The 15654-nt window shown below is 46.9% G+C and overlaps 1 protein-coding gene across 2 annotated transcripts in view; it reads left to right on the top strand.

The window, feature by feature from the left end:
• LOC139265229 (uncharacterized) overlaps positions 1 to 11093 on the top strand; it is a 92419-nt gene extending 81326 nt beyond the window's left edge. The window contains exon 5 of one of the 2 annotated variants that reach the window (XR_011593512.1): positions 10993 to 11093. Coding sequence is in view for 1 of the 2 variants with exons in the window: in XM_070882157.1 (XP_070738258.1) it covers positions 10993 to 11010 (18 nt within the window). In the remaining variant the exon portion in view is untranslated. The remainder of the gene's footprint in view (positions 1 to 10992) is intronic. The other variant, XM_070882157.1, reaches the window with a different exon arrangement.
• The last annotated feature ends 4561 nt before the right edge of the window (positions 11094 to 15654 follow it).

Genomic DNA, 15654 nt, shown 5'->3' with positions numbered 1-15654 from the left:
TCTTTATGGGGATTAGCCACGAGGGCCTCCTTCACATGCTGCTGGCCACGGCATCCACAGTCACTCTGACAAAGGCCATCGCCATCAGCCGGGCATATATGACCTCGACTTGCAGCACCAAGCAAATGATCCACACAGTCTCGAACCCGGCAGGCACTGTCCACAGGATAGCGCCCACCACGGACAAAACTGCAGAACGTGGCTCTGCCCGGGGCAGAGAGCACGGACCTCTGGATCCTGGAGCTCAGAGTCCGCTGAGGCAGGCTATTCCAGCAGCACCATGCTGGCGTTGTGGAGGAAGCCATGGGGCTCACCGGTGCAGGTTTGCGGAGTACACGTGTATTACCTGCCACGTTAAAGGCCACCTTCAGCGTATGTGTAAAAGAAATCGGACTCACCGTGTGGCTGAGGAGATGGGGGATGATCCACTATTCAGCGAGGAGCAGGTAGAAAAAGATGAGGTGCTTGGACTGTATACGTGCACCGACGATTCGCCCCCAGTGATAAGGGAAGTAAAAATCAACGGAGTCCCTGTGAGTATGGAAGTGGACACGGGCTCGGGTCTGTCGTTGATGAGTCGGAGAACTTTTGATAAACTGTGGATTAACCCAGCTGCACGACCCAAGCTGGTCCCGGTCACGGCGAAGCTGCGTACCTACACCAGGGAACTAACACCTGTTCTTGGCAGAGGGATGGTGCAGGTATCCCATGGGGACGAGACGCATGCTTTACCTTTGTGGGTCGTTGCAGGCGATGGGCCGACACTCCTCGGCCGGAGGTGGATGGGGACGGTCCGTGGGAGCTGGGAAGACTTCCTCACCCCACAGGCTGCTGCTGCCCGGGGTGCTGCCGTGCCCCGGGTCCCCAGAGAGCAGCGCCGACCGAGCTGGAGCTGCAGCCTCAATCCACCCACAGGCAAGTCCCAGCCCCGGGCCTCACACAGAGATCCTGCAGCCTCAGCCCCCACAGGCAAGCAGCCCTGCACAGAGGGGCCTAATGCGGGGGGGGGGGGTGAGCCGGCGGGGCGCTGCGGGCGGGGTGCCGAGTGATTCAGGATGGCCGGTGGTTCGGAAGAGCCCCGCAGAGGAAGGTGCCATTGGGTGGGCCCCGCAGAGGAAGGTGCCGTCGGGTGGGCCCCGCAGAGGAAGGTGCCGTTGGGCAGGCCCCGCCGAGGAGCTGGTAGCGTCGGGCGGCGGCAGCAGCTGGAGGTCGGCGGCCATGGTGGCCGCGGGGGACACAGCAAGTGCAGCTGCTGGAGAAGCCACGACGGCCGCAGGAGAGGCAGCAAGTCAGGTGGCAGCGGAGGGGAGCGGAGGCTGCGATGGCGGAGGGCATCCGGAGCGGCGGAGAAGAAGATGGCGGCGGCATCGTGTCGGAGCTGCAGAGCATCAAAGATGGCGGTGCTCAAGGAGAAGCCTCGTGGAATCCTCCTGCATCAAAGATGGCGCCTTAAAAAGGAAATGCACCCGGGAGTCTTAAAAGGGCCTTACAAAGGGGTGGTCCCCACAAAGGACTTCTGTTAGGCAGAGCGAGTCTAAAATGAGCAATGTTAACGTGAGATAGTAAATTTATAATAAGAATTACTTTTTTAATGCTGAATGGCCACTGTATTTGTGTAAAATAATGGATGAAGTACAATTAATGATGACGGCTAACAAGGAAATCAAGGATTCGCTACAAGTCAATAGCCAGTTAATGTACTAGATAATATGTACCATACTAACGCACTGTCTATGCCCACCTGCCTTCCGTTGGACAAGTGTGATGTTATGTAATGATGTGTGTATCGTTGTCCTGCGTCCAGGTGGCGGGGGGGGGGGAAGGTGATGTTATGAAATGATGTGTGTATCGTCCCAGTACCTTAAATGTAATGTAAGTACTATGCCACACCACAGAGGGCACTGTGGTGGGAAACCCTGGTAGTACCTGCAACAAGGACTATATAAGGCTGACCACCACACCTGGGAGGCACTCTGGAGCTGAACAATAAAGGACGAAGGTCACAGCAGTTATATTAACACCAGACCGTGTGGAGTCAGTGATTTGTGTGCTACATACACCACAATAACTTTCTGCTGTTTTCTCCCTCGTGTAATCTGCAAACAGTCCTGCATTATGCGTCCAAGTGCAGTTCAGTCTGGTTCACTGTCTGTTTCACCTTCGATTGTTTTCTGGCAATTTGTCACCAGAAACTCAGTCCCAAATATTGCACTGAGCAAATGGCCACTGTGGTTATTGCAAATGTCAGTGGCTTGAGCTGTTTCATCAGTCTTCCCTGGTACTTCATCTATGAGCTCCACATAGGGACATCCTGCATCTACTCTCAAGGCTACATCTCATCACCTCTATGGGCAGCTTTTGAGATTTTTCACTATATTTTCACCCCACTGCTTCCCATCTTTCTGAATTTTCTACTCAACGCCCTGACCATAAGATATATCCTTGTGGCCAGCAGAGTCCGCAGGAGACTCAGGGCCCACCGCAGCGGGGAAACTGACCGTGACCCAGAGATGGATAACCGAAGAAAATCCATCACATTACTCTTCGCCAAAAAGGTCAGTAGTATACTTTTGTGGCTGACGTATTTTGTGAATTATACACTCCTGCGGATTGCATTCATGACACGTTTCAGGATCTTTATTTACTCACCCGTTGCTCAGGAAGTTGCGATTATGCTTCAGCTCCTGAGTTGCAGCACCAACACGTGTATTTATGCAGTGACCCAGAGGAAGTTCAGAGAGGAGTTGAAGAATGGGGTGAAATATCCAGTCAAATTCATTGTTAAATTGGTCAAATAATAAAAATGACTCAAAAATCACCGGCATTAGAATTCAATTCTGTCCAACACTCCACTCTATTCACTCTATATTTTAACATAATATTTACAGCACAGAAACAGGCCACTCGGGCCAACTGGTCTATACCGGTGTTTATGCTCCACACCAGCCTCCTACCACCTTACTCCATCTCACAACATCAACCCAATCAATTTTATTTATTGCCAGCGCAATGCTACATAACAATTTCACAATGGTTATAGCCATTCGCTGCTATTACACAAGGTGTGGAATTTGTTGTAATTATTGACAGTTTTGCCAAGAACAAGATTCGAAGAGCTTTCGTTGTATTTTGCCAAAATGCTAGAGCAGTGTCTTCCCTTTTCCCAGAACTTCAATCCACCGTCACAAATCGACCTCACAGTTTGTCCTGAACCATCTCCATGAAGGAAACTCTTCTGTTACATGCCCAGAGGTTCCAAACCATGAAGGAGAACTCTTTGGATGGGCATCCTATGTTTGGCAGCATTTGGGACTTTAGTTGGTCAAACTCCAGTGGTGCCTTTGGAGACACTTAGAAACATAGAAACATAGGAAATAGGTGCAGGAGTAGGCCATTCGGCCCTTCAGGCCTGCACCGCCATTCAATGAGTTCATGGCTGAACATGCAACCTCAGTACCCCATTCCTGCTTTCTCGCCATACCCCTTGATCCGCCTAGTAGTAAGCAGTATATCTAACTCCTTTTTGAATATATTTAGTGAATTGGCCTCAACAACTTTCTGTGGCAGAGAATTCCACAGGTTCATCACTCTCTGGGTGAAGAAGTTTCTCCTCATCTCAGTACTAAATGGCTTACCCCTTATCCTTAGACTGTGACCCCTGGTTCTGGACTTCCCCAACATTGGGAACATTCTTCCTGCATCTAACCTGTCTAAACCCGTCAGAATTTTAAACGTTTCTATGAGATCCCCTCTCATTCTTCTGAACTCCAGTGAATACAAGCCCAGTTGATCCAGTCTTTCTTGATATGTCAGTCCTGCCATCCCGGGAATCAGTCTGGTGAACCTTCGCTGCACTCCCTCAATAGCAAGAATGTCCTTCCTCAAGTAAGAGACCAAAACTGTACACAATACTCCAGGTGTGGCCTCACCAAGGCCCTGTACAACTGTAGCCATACCTCCCTGCCCCTGTACTCAAATCCCCTCGTTATGAAGGCCAACATGCCATTTGCTTTCTTAACCGCCTGCTGTACCTGCATGCCAACCTTCAATGACTGATATACCATGACACCCAGGTCTCGTTGCACCTCCCCTTTTCCGAATCTGTCACCATTCAGATAATAGTCTGTCTCTCTGTTTTTACCACCAAAGTGGATAACCTCACATTTATCCACATTATACTTCATCTGCCATGCATTTGCCCACTCACCTAACCTATCCAAGTCACTCTGCAGCCTCATAGCATCCTCCTCACAGCTCACACTGCCACCCAACTTAGTGTCATCCACAAATGTAGAGATACTACATTTTATCCCCTCGTACAAATCATTAATGTACAACGTAAACAGCTGGGGCCCCAGCACAGAACCTTGCGGTACCCCACTTGTCACTGCCTGCCATTCTGAAAAGTACCCGTTTACTCCTACTCTTTGCTTCCTGTCTGACAACCAGTTCTCAATCCATGTCTGCACACTACCCCCAATCCCATGTGTTTTAACTTTGCACATTAATCTCTTGTGTGGCACCTTGTCGAAAGCTTTCTGAAAGTCCAAATATACCACATCAACTGGTTCTGCCTTGTCCACTCTACTGGAAACATCCTCAAAAAATTCCAGAAGGTTTGTCAAGCATGATTTCCCTTTCACAAATCTATGCTGACTTGGACCTATCATGTCACCTCTTTCCAAATGTGCTGCTATGACATCCTTAATAATTGATTACATCATTTTACCCACTACTGATGTCAGGCTGACCGGTCTATAATTCCCTGTTTTCTCTCTCCCTCCTTTTTTAAAAAGTGGGGTAACATTGTCTACCCTCCACTCCATAGGAACTGATCCAGAGTCTATGGAATGTTGGAAAATGACTGTCAATGCATCTGCTATTTCCAAGGCCACCTCCTTAAGTACTCTGGGTTGCAGTCCATCAGGCCCTGGGGATTTATCGGTCTTCAATCCCATCAATTTCCCCAACACAATTTCCCGACTAGTAAGGATTTCCCTCAGTTCCTCCTCCTTACTAGACCCTCTGACCCCTTTTAGATCCAGAAGGTTGTTTGTGTCCTCCTTAGTGAATACCGAACCAAAGTACTTGTTCAATTGGTCTGCCATTTCTTTGTTCTCCATTATGACTTTCCCTGATTCTGACTGCAGGGGACCTACGTTTGTCTTTACTAACCTTTTGCTCTTTACATATCTATAGAAACTTTTGCAGTCCGTCTTAATGTTCCCTGCAAGCTTCCTCTTGTACTCTGTTTTCCCTGCCCTCATCAAACCCTTTGTCCTCCTCTGCTAAGCTCTAAATTTCTCCCAGTCCCCAGGTTCACTGCTATTTCTAGCCAATTTATATGCCATTTCCTTGGCTTTAATACAACCAATACTATTGGTTGGATGTTCCTCCTAATGACTACCCATTTCGGAGTGGACTTTGATAAGATGTACCAAATGCGTTAACCAAATGGAAAAGAGCTTGTTAAGTGAGGAAACTGTGAACTAAAGTTATTGATCAGGAGCAAGTTGAATTCTCCTTATATGGAGTTGTATTGTAACATTTGTATAATGATGTCATGCAGAATTGTGTGGATTCTCACTTCGAGGAAGTGAGAGAAATGTATTAAAAGTAGCAATTTTACTGATATCTTGGATTCAAAATACGTCTGATCAACTTGTACTGTAACGTTTTCGAGTCCTCCATCTATCCAAGCCCTGGTGCAGTTATAAGTGCATGTTAAATAATGTTGAATGTACAGTGTGCTTCATAAACTATGGACACTGGCCTCAGTGTCTCAGAATCTTACGGATTTGACGAGTAGAGAGAACATCGAATCATAACTAAATCCTTCCTCTAACAGTTGTCACCTCAGAGTGCGGCATTACATCCTAGAATAGAGACTTAAGGGTCGCAACTTGATTTTTCCACCAGGTTGGTGCAGTGCTTCCAGCCATCAAGCTACTTTCAGTACTGGAGTATGATTTCAACTATGTCCACGGCAGAGTTGAAATCTAACCTTGATAACAGTTTCGAGGAATTTATCCTTGTACAGAATTTATCCTGGTGTCATGTCAAGGATGTCACTGAGCAGCTGCAGGGCATTCTGGGGGGAGAGGGTGAACAGCCAAAGGTCGTGGTCCACATCAGTACCAATGATATAGGTAGGGAAAGGGATGTGGTCCTGCAGGCACTGTTTAGGGAGCTAGGAGAGAGATTAAAAAGCAGGAACTCAAAGGTAGTAATCTCCGAATTACTCCCAGTGCCACGAGCTAGTGAGTACAGAAATAGGAGGATAGAACAGATGAATACGTGGCTGGAGAGATGGTGCAAGCGGGAGGGCTTTAGTTTCCTGAGGGATTGGGACTGCTTCTGGGGGAGGTGGGACCTGTACAAGCCGGACGATTTGCATCTCAACAGAGCCGGGACCAATATCCTCACGGTTGGTGGTGGGGTGCGGGGGAGGGGGGTGGGGGTGGTTGCTCGTGCTGTTGGGGAGGGTTGAAACTAGCTTGGAAGGGTGATGGGAACTGAAAATAGATTCAGTAGGGAGGGGAGTAAAGATGGAATTGTAAAGCAAAAATAAAGAAAGTGAGTTTGAAGGAGAGAGGAAACATGCAGGAAAAAAGTGTAAAAAATCAAATTTAAAGGCACCTTGTGCAAATGCACGTAGCATTTGTAACAAAATAGATGAGTTGATGGCACAATTTGAGACAAATGGGTCTGATCTGACAGCCATTACAGAGACGTGGTTGCATGTGACCAGGACTGGGAATGAAATAGTCAGAGATATTTGACAATCCGGAAGGACAGACAGAAAGGAAAATGAGGTGGGGAAGTTCTATTCATAAAGGATGGAATCACTGCAATAGTAAGAAACGATATTGGCTCAAATGATCAGGATTTTTAAACAGTTTGGGTGGAGATAAGGAACAATAAGAGAAAAAGTCACTGGTGGGCGTAGTTTATAGGCTCCCTAACAGTAGCAACTCTGTTGTTCATGGGTGATTTTAACCTCCATATTGATTAGACAAATCAAATTGGTCAGGGTAGTCTTGAGGAAGAGTTCATAGAGTGAATAAGGGATGAGTTCCTTGAGCAGTGTGTAATGGGACCAACCAGGGGGCAGGCTATCTTGGATCTGGTCCGATGTAATGAGACACGATTAATAAACAATCTGCTAGTAAAGGATCCCCTTGGAATGAGTAACCATAGCATGATTGAATTTCAAATTCAGATGGAGGGTGAGAAAGTTGGATCTCTAACCAATGTACTAAGCTTAAATAAAGGAGACTATGAAGGTATGAGGGCAGAGTTGGCTAAAGTGGACTGGGAAAATAGATTAAAGGTAAGGCGGTTGATGAAGAGTGGTGTACGTTTAAGGAGATATTTCACAACTCTCAAGAAAGATATATCCAGTGAGGAGGAAAGGGTGTAAGAGAAAAGATAACCATCCACGGCTAACGAAAGAAAAAAAGAACGGTATCCAATTAAAAACAAGGGTAGACAAAAGGGCCAAAACTAATGTGAGGACAGAAGATTGGGACGCTTTTAAAAGCCAGCAAAGAATGACTAAAAAAATGATTAAGAAAGGGAAGATAGACTACGAAAGTAAATGAGCACGAAATATAAAAACAGATAGAAAGAGTTTCGATTGGAATATAAAAAGGAAAAGAGTGGCTAAAGTAGATGTTGGTCCCTTAGAGGATGATACCAGGGAATTAGTGATGGGGAACATGGAAATGGCAGAAACTCTGAGCAAATATTTTGTATCAGTCTTTACGGTAGAGGACACTAACAATATTCCAACAGTGGATAGTCATGGGGTTATAGCAGGGGGAGGAACTTAACACAATCACAATCACTAAGGAGGTGGTACTCAGTAAGATAATGGGACTAAAGGCAGATAAATCCCCTGGACCTGATGGCTTGCATCCTAGGGTCTTTAGAGAAGTAGTGGCAGGGATTGTGGATGCCTTGGTTGCAATTTACCAAAATTCCCTGGATTCTGGGGAGGTCCCAGCAGATTGGAAAACTGCAAATGTAATGCCCCTATTTAAAAAAGGAGGCAGACAAAAAGCAGGCAACTATAGACCAGTTAGTCTAACATCTGTGGTTGGGAAAATGTTGGAGTCCATTATTAAAGAAGCAGTAGCAGGACATTTGGAAAAGCAAAATTCGGTCAGGCAGTGTCAATATGGATTTATGAAGGGAAAATCAGGTTTGACAAATTGGCTGGAATTCTTTGAGGATGTAACGAATAGGCTGAATAAAGGGGAACCAGTGGCTGTGGTGTATTTGGACTTGCAGAAGGCATTTGACAAGGTGCCACATAAAAGGTTACTGCATAAGATAACAGTTCACGGGGTTGGGATAATATAATAGCATGGATAGAGGATTGACTAACTAACAGAAAACAGAGAGTCGGGAATAATGGTTCATTCTCTGGTTGGCAATCAGTAACTCGTGGGGTACCGCAGGGATCAGTGCTGGAAACCCAACTATTTAAAATCTATATTAACGACTTGAAAGAAGGGACCAAGTGTAATGTAGCCACGTTTGCTGATGATACAAAGATGAGAGGAAAAGCAATGTGTGAAGAGGACAAAAAAATCTGCAACAGGACATAGACAGGCTAAGTGAGTGAGCAAAAATTTGGCAGATGGAGTATAATGTTGGAAAGTGTGAGGTCATGCACTTTGGCAGAAAAAATCAAAGAGCAATTTATTATTTAAATGGAGAAAGATTGCAAAGTGGTGCAGTACAGCGGGACCTGGGGGTACTTGTGCATGAAACACAGAAGGATAGTTTTGAGTATGTCGGCACCTTTGGTAATGACTCCACGAGGCAGGGTATGGTACTTAAACTGTGTAGACTGTAGTCCTTTATTTGCAGCTCCTCGACTGAGGACACCAAGCTGTGAGCTTCCTTTTATACTGGGTTATCTGCAGTGTGCAGGTAACGCTTAGGTCTCCAGCAGCAGCACCCTCTGGTGTACAGGTAAGGTGTGTACAGTGTAAATGTACATTCAGTGTTAAAGACATCATACAACAATGCAAGCATGCATAAATAACAACACCCCGCCACCCCCCCCTAAGCATTTTTCAAGTCCTTATTGTCATGACCTGGGAGGTGATCAGCAGTGGGCTATGGGAGGTTGTGGTGAGGGTGATTTAGATGAGGGGATTAATGTAGTATCTCCAAATTTGCAGATGACACTAAGTTGGGTGGCAGGGTGAGCTGTGAGGAGGATGCAATGAGGCTGCAGAGTGACTTGGATAGGTTAGGTGAGTGGGCAAATGCATGGCAGATGAAGTATAATGTGGATAAATGTGAGGTTATCCACTTTGGTGGTAAAAACAGAGAGACAGACTATTATCTGAATGGTGACAGATTCGGAAAAGGGGAGGTGCAACAAGACCTGGGTGTCATGGTACATCAGTCATTGAAGGTTGGCATGCAGATACAGCAGGCAGTTAAGAAAGCAAATGGCATGTTGGCCTTCATAGCGAGGGGATTTGAGTACAGGGGTAGGGAGGTGTTACTACAGTTGTACAGGACGTTGGTGAGGCCACACCTGGAGTATTGTGTACAGTTTTGGTCTCCTAACTTGAGGAAGGACATTCCTGTTATTGATGGAGTGCAGCGATGGATGCCGTGATGGCGGGACTGACATATCAAGAAAGACTGGATCAACTGGGCTTGTATTCACTGGAGTTCAGAAGAATGAGAGGGGATCTCATAGAAACGTTTAAAATTCTGATGGGTTTTGACAGGTTAGATGCAGGAAGAATGTTCCCAATGTTGGGGAAGTCCAGAACCAGGGATCACAGTCTAAGGATAAGGGGTAAGCCATTTAGGACCGAGATGAGGAGAAACTTCTTCACCCAGAGAGTGGTGAACCTGTGGAATTCTCTACCCCAGGAAGTTGTTGAGGCCAATTCACTAAATATATTCAAAAAGGGGTTAAATGTAGTCCTGACTACTAAAGGGATCAAGGGGTATGGCGAGAAAGCAGGAATGGGGTACTGAAGTTGCATGTTCAGCCATGAACTCATTGAATGGCGGTGCAGGCTCGAAGGTCCGAATAGCCTACTCCTGCACCTATTTTCTATGTTTCTATGTTTCTATGTGCCAGGTGTGATCCCTGTACTTGAGGCTGGCCTCATACATTTCCCCGCCCCCCCCACCTCACGCAGATCATGTGGGTGTCACTGTTGTGGGATCCCTTAGAGGGTTAGCCGTTGAAGCAACTGGGTCGGGTGCATACTCTGTGATGTGAGTAATTGTGTGGTGGTGGGCAGGTCCACAGGACTGGATGGGCTCCTTGTCCTCCAATTGGGATGAGAGTCTGTTCATCCCAGGATTTGCCAGGAAAGCTGGAGGGTCTTGGCCTCTGGCTCCTGGTGTTGGTCCTGGTGGCCAGGGGGTGTAGGTCTGGTCTGGGGCAAGTTGTCAGTGGTGGTGTCTGTGTTGCCCATTGACCACTGTCTCTGCAGTGGGTCTGCTCCCACTGGGTGTGTGTGAGCCCTTCCTGGGGCATCTCATTTGTTCCAAAGGTCCAGGCTACATGGTCTGGTAGCTAGCTGGACCTAGGGGGGTCTCCCACAGGGGGATTCCTCTAGCATGTGCATGGTCACTGTAAAACCCAGTGTCCTTTAGCAGTGTCCTACCTGTATACATGACACCTTGGCTCTGATCACACATAGTCTAGCCTACATTATTGACTGCCTTTACATTATAAATTAAAGCATTTGCATCACTTTTTGGTGTCATGGTCTCAGCAGACATGGTTACATTAGGCATTTCAAACTCTCTGTCATAATCATCAAACATAACATGTTTGTTCTTAACCTTACTTACACAAGCATTCATTTAATTTGTCATGTTAGTTTCACGAGCATCACAATTCATGTTTACATTATCATATTTGCACCCTTTTACTGGATTTTTAGCTTTAAAGTCCCTGTCAGCATTAAGCTGAAACTGTCCCTTTACATTTTTTAGGTTACCGGTCTCTTTTAAGGGAGCCTTCCAATCCGATTGACCGCTCGGTACCACGTGTCGCTTCTCCAACGCTGCCCTCATGGTCTGACTGCGGCCATTTTGATTGCAGGTTCTTCTCCTCGTGGTGCAGCCGCTGTCTTCTGACTCTCCTCCAGGTAGATTATGGTGGTCTTTTCTTCCTCAGGTTCGGCCATGGACGTCGGGAATCCACTTCTTTCGACGATGTTCACCTCTTGGAGTCCTGCCCCGGCCCGGAAGGTGGAGTTTGGATTTTCGGTCCTGGAGATTTCACCGTGATGTTGTGGAGTCATCGCCGTACAGTCGAGCTGGACAGTGGGATCTCCAGATGCAGCGATGGATCCATGTTTAATGTCGATTGCTGGATGTTTGCTGTCAATTGCTGTAGCCCCGAGGCTGTCACCATTTCGACCGACTTGGACCGGGTTCATCCAATTCCTTCGCAGCAGTGTGGGACCAACGCCGGCTACCATCCAAAAGGGAGATTGTTCAACATGCCGCCCTGGGAGACATGGATGTCCACGCTGCCAACGACCAGGATTTTACCTTTGGTGTAGGTGAGCAGCTTCGCTTGGACAGGATGCAGTTTTAGTCGATTGGCGGGATTTATCCAAATTTTTTCAAAGGTCGTTTGGCTCATTGTGGACTGGCTCGCCCCTGTGTCGATCTCCATAGAAACTGGGACCCCATTGATGTCTACTTCCATCATCCACAGAGAACTTTCGGTGGAGCTGGTATAAATTCCGTACTCTTCTTCCAGGGGTTGAGCAGCTTCATGTTCATCTGTGTCAGAGCCTCGGTGATCAGCCAACTCTTCAGAGATGCCGTGAATAAAGCTTTTTCTGCACATTCTTTGAAGGTGCCCTTTCTCTTTGCAGCCTTTGCATGTATAGTCTTTGTAGCTGCATGGGTGGGCCCGGTGGTTTCCTCCACAGCACCAGCACGGGGTTAGCCGGTTTGCCCCATGTGACAGACTCAGTGTTGTGGGACTCGGGCAGCATTTCTGCCTTTAGAAGTAGCCATGTGGTGCATTGCGTTCGCCGGTTTAGAGTCCTGGGTCAGTATTCGCCTGAAGTCGCCGGCCGAAACCATGTAGGCCTGGCTCATTTGAATTGCTTTCTGCACGGTGACTGTGATGTCTGCAGAGAGCAATTTGTGTAGGAGGCCTTCTTGGCCGATTCTGATGAAAATATGTCCCTTCGTGCTTCATTTAGGTGGCCGCCAAAGTCACACGGTTCAGCCAGTCTCCTTAAATGTGCAGCATACTTCGCAATTTCTTGGCCTTCGGGTTGCCGGTAAGTGTAGAATTGGTGCCTGGCTGTGAGGATGCTTTCTTTTGGTTTTAGTTGCTCCTGTTTTAGTGTTACAAATTCCTCATAGCTCTTGGTTGTTGTCTTCTCTGGGGCTAGCAAGTCCCTGACAAGACAATGGATAGTGGGCCCACAAGTGCTGAGCAAGATGACCCTGCGCTTTTTCGGTCGTGTAGCCGGTGTGTCCCCATCTAGGTCATTGACTCTGAAGAAATGTTCCAATCTTTCTACAAAAGCATCCCAATCTTCCCCATTGGTGAATTGCTGAAAGTTGCTGAGGTTCGACATGCTGAGCGTGTATATCGTGACCTCGTTGCCAGTTATTGAATATGTAGGCACCTTTGGTAATGACTCCACGAGGCAGGGTATGGTACTTAAACTGTGTAGATTGTAGTTCTTTATTTGCAGCTCATCGAGTGAGGGCACCAAGCTGTGAGCTTCCTTTTATACTGGGTTACCTGCAGTGTGCAAGTAACCCTTAGGTCTCCAGCAGCAGCACCCTCTGGTGTACAGGTAAGGTGTGTACAGTGTAAATGTACATTCAGTGTTACAGACATCATACAACAATACAAGCATGCATACATAACAGATAGTATGCAGGTGCAGCAAGTGATCAGGAAGGCCAATGGAATCTTGGCCTTTATTGCAAAGGGGATGGAGTATAAAAGCAAGGAAGTCTTGCTCCAGTTATACAGGGTATTGGTGAGGCCACACCTGGAATACTGCATGCAGTTTTGGTTTCCATATTTACACAAGGATATATAGTTTCGGAGGCAGTTCAGAGAAGGTTCACTAGGTTGATTCCGGAGATGAGGGGGTTGACTTAAGATGAAAAGTTGAGAGCGATGGGCCTCTACTCATTGGAACTCAGAAGAATGAGAGGTGATCTTATTGAAACATAAAAGATTATGAGGGGGCTTGACAAGGTAGATGCAGAGAGGATGTTTCCACTGATGGGGGAGACCAGAAGTAGAGAGCATAATCTTAGAATAAGGGGCCGCCCATTTAAAACTGAGATGAGGAGAAATTTCTTCTCTCAGTGGGTTTAAATCTGTGGAATTCACTGCCTCAGAGAGCTGTGGATGCTGGGACATTGAATAAATTTAAGACAGAAATAGACCGTTTCTTAAACGATAAGGTAATAAGGGGTTATGGGGAGCGGGCTGGAAAGTGAACCTGAGTCCATGATCGGATCAGCCATGATCACGTTGAATGGCGGAGCAGGTTCGAGGGAACGTATGGCCTACTCCTGCTCCAATTTCTTATGTTGTTATGTACATCAAGGAAGAGAATTCATGTTGAACATGGGCGGACACAAAGACTGATGTGAATGGCTGATGACCCTCTTTTTGAAATTCGTTCATGGAATGTAGGCGTCGCTGGCAAGGCCAGCATTTATTGCCTATCCCTAATTGCCCTTGAGAAGGTGGTGGTCAGCTGCCTTCTTGGACCGCCGCAGTCCATGCTTTGTTGTAACGGTTTGGTACAACTGAGTGGCTTGCTTGTCCATTTCAGAGAGCAGTTCAGGGTTCACCACATTGCAGAGTGTCTGGAGTCATATATAGGTCAGACCAGATAAGGACAGCAGATTTCAGTCCCTGAAGGGCATCAGTGAACCCGACATGCTTTTACGACAATCCGGTCGTTTCACGGTCACCATTACTGATACTATCTTTTTATTCTAGATTGATTCAAGGAACTGAATTTAAATTAAATTAAATTAACAGCTGCCATGGTGGGATTGAACCCATGACTCTGAATCAATTTGTCCACATCTTTGGATTGCTAGTCCAGTAACATAACCACTATGCTAACATTTGGATGAGGATTGTAACAGTAAAAGGGCCTGATGTTCCAAGAGTTATATATTAACTGACAAGTTTTGATCAGGCCGTTGGAAGAGAACCAAATAAAGCAGTTTGACACCAAGGTTGCAGACCACCCTGGCAGTACATTGTCCCAAGCACTAACCTGCTCACTTCTTCTATCCCAGAAATACCGGCATATCCTTCCTACATTACCAGCACTGTCTGCCAGGCAGAAAATCGGAGCTGTAGTTAAGGTCCAAAGTTGTTAAATTCAATATTAAGGACCAAGGGCTGCAAAATGTGTGGCACGAAGATGAGTTGCTTTTCCTTGAGGTTGGGCTGATCGTCATTGGAACAGTGTAGAAGGCAAAAGGCAGAGAGATGAGAGTGAGAGTGGAAGCAGAGAATTGAAGAGGCAAGGAACTGGGAGCTCAGAGTCACACTTCCAGTTGTTCGGCAAGTTAATCACCTCATCTGTGTTGGGTCTCTCCAATGTAGAGGAGACCTGCAATCGACAAAGTCTACTCTGGACTGTTGTCTTTATATCCTTGTTGGCTGTACACCATGAAAAACACTTTTGAAATACTGTGGCGCAAGATGGCTGGTCTGGATTAGGAAGAAACCTGTTGCTTGGCGAAACACGTGGGGGGCGGATCTCTCCCACAGAAACTGGTGAGAGAAACTAGGGCTGTTCAAATGAACACTTTCCTGCCAGCGGTCAGTGATACCAGAGCTGGGTGCTCTTAGGAAGGCCAATGGACTATTTTGTGTGTAGAGCCAGGCTGTCTAGGGAAGGGAGTAAGGTGCTAGGACAAGACTGACACCTGCATTGTCTCCACAACGGTCCAGCAATCAGTACTGATCGACCATTTAACACTCACTCGGGAAGCCTGCAGAGATCGATCGGCTGGCTTTGTTCAGACCCCAGCACATCTCAGATAGCGCGACATGAGACCTGAAGAAACCAGAAAGGTTCCCTGGAGGCAACAGAACCGTCCAAACCCAGCCAGAATTGTGGATTGCAGCATTATAACTAGTGCGTTTTGGAAGCTCAATGTTCGCTTGATCATATCCTACGTGAAGGCACATTTGCCCAACCCTCGAGGATAAGGATCGAGAGCGAAGCCTCGCTTCTCCAACCCGACGGACATCAACTTCAACCTGGATCTCGCATGTTTAAACCAAGCACGGGGCCGTGGAGTCGAACCACTGAGGAATGTCCAGCGCGCAAGGAAGGGCGCATTGGGTGAGAACTCAATAGTTGCACACTCACCAACCGATTCTTGAATGTGCATGAGGGGATGTCTGTGTTCCCTAACCAAACCAGTGGGGTGTTTGGAGTTAGGTGTGTCCCGGGCGGGTTTCGCCCGTGGGAAGGGTTGGTTTATTGTATGGTGAATAAGGGAAGTGCACTGTTTTACTGGGTATTACTGCACTGTGTGGTTCCACTTCACAAGCATCTGGCGAGTGGAGTGGAGGTGTTGATCTGTTGTAATAAACCTTGTGTGATTTTGAACTCGAAACGT

This window comes from Pristiophorus japonicus, chromosome 6, assembly GCF_044704955.1.
Source record: "Pristiophorus japonicus isolate sPriJap1 chromosome 6, sPriJap1.hap1, whole genome shotgun sequence".
Taxonomy (NCBI): Eukaryota; Metazoa; Chordata; class Chondrichthyes; family Pristiophoridae; genus Pristiophorus; species Pristiophorus japonicus.
This window is presented reverse-complemented; position numbering and strand designations above follow the sequence as displayed.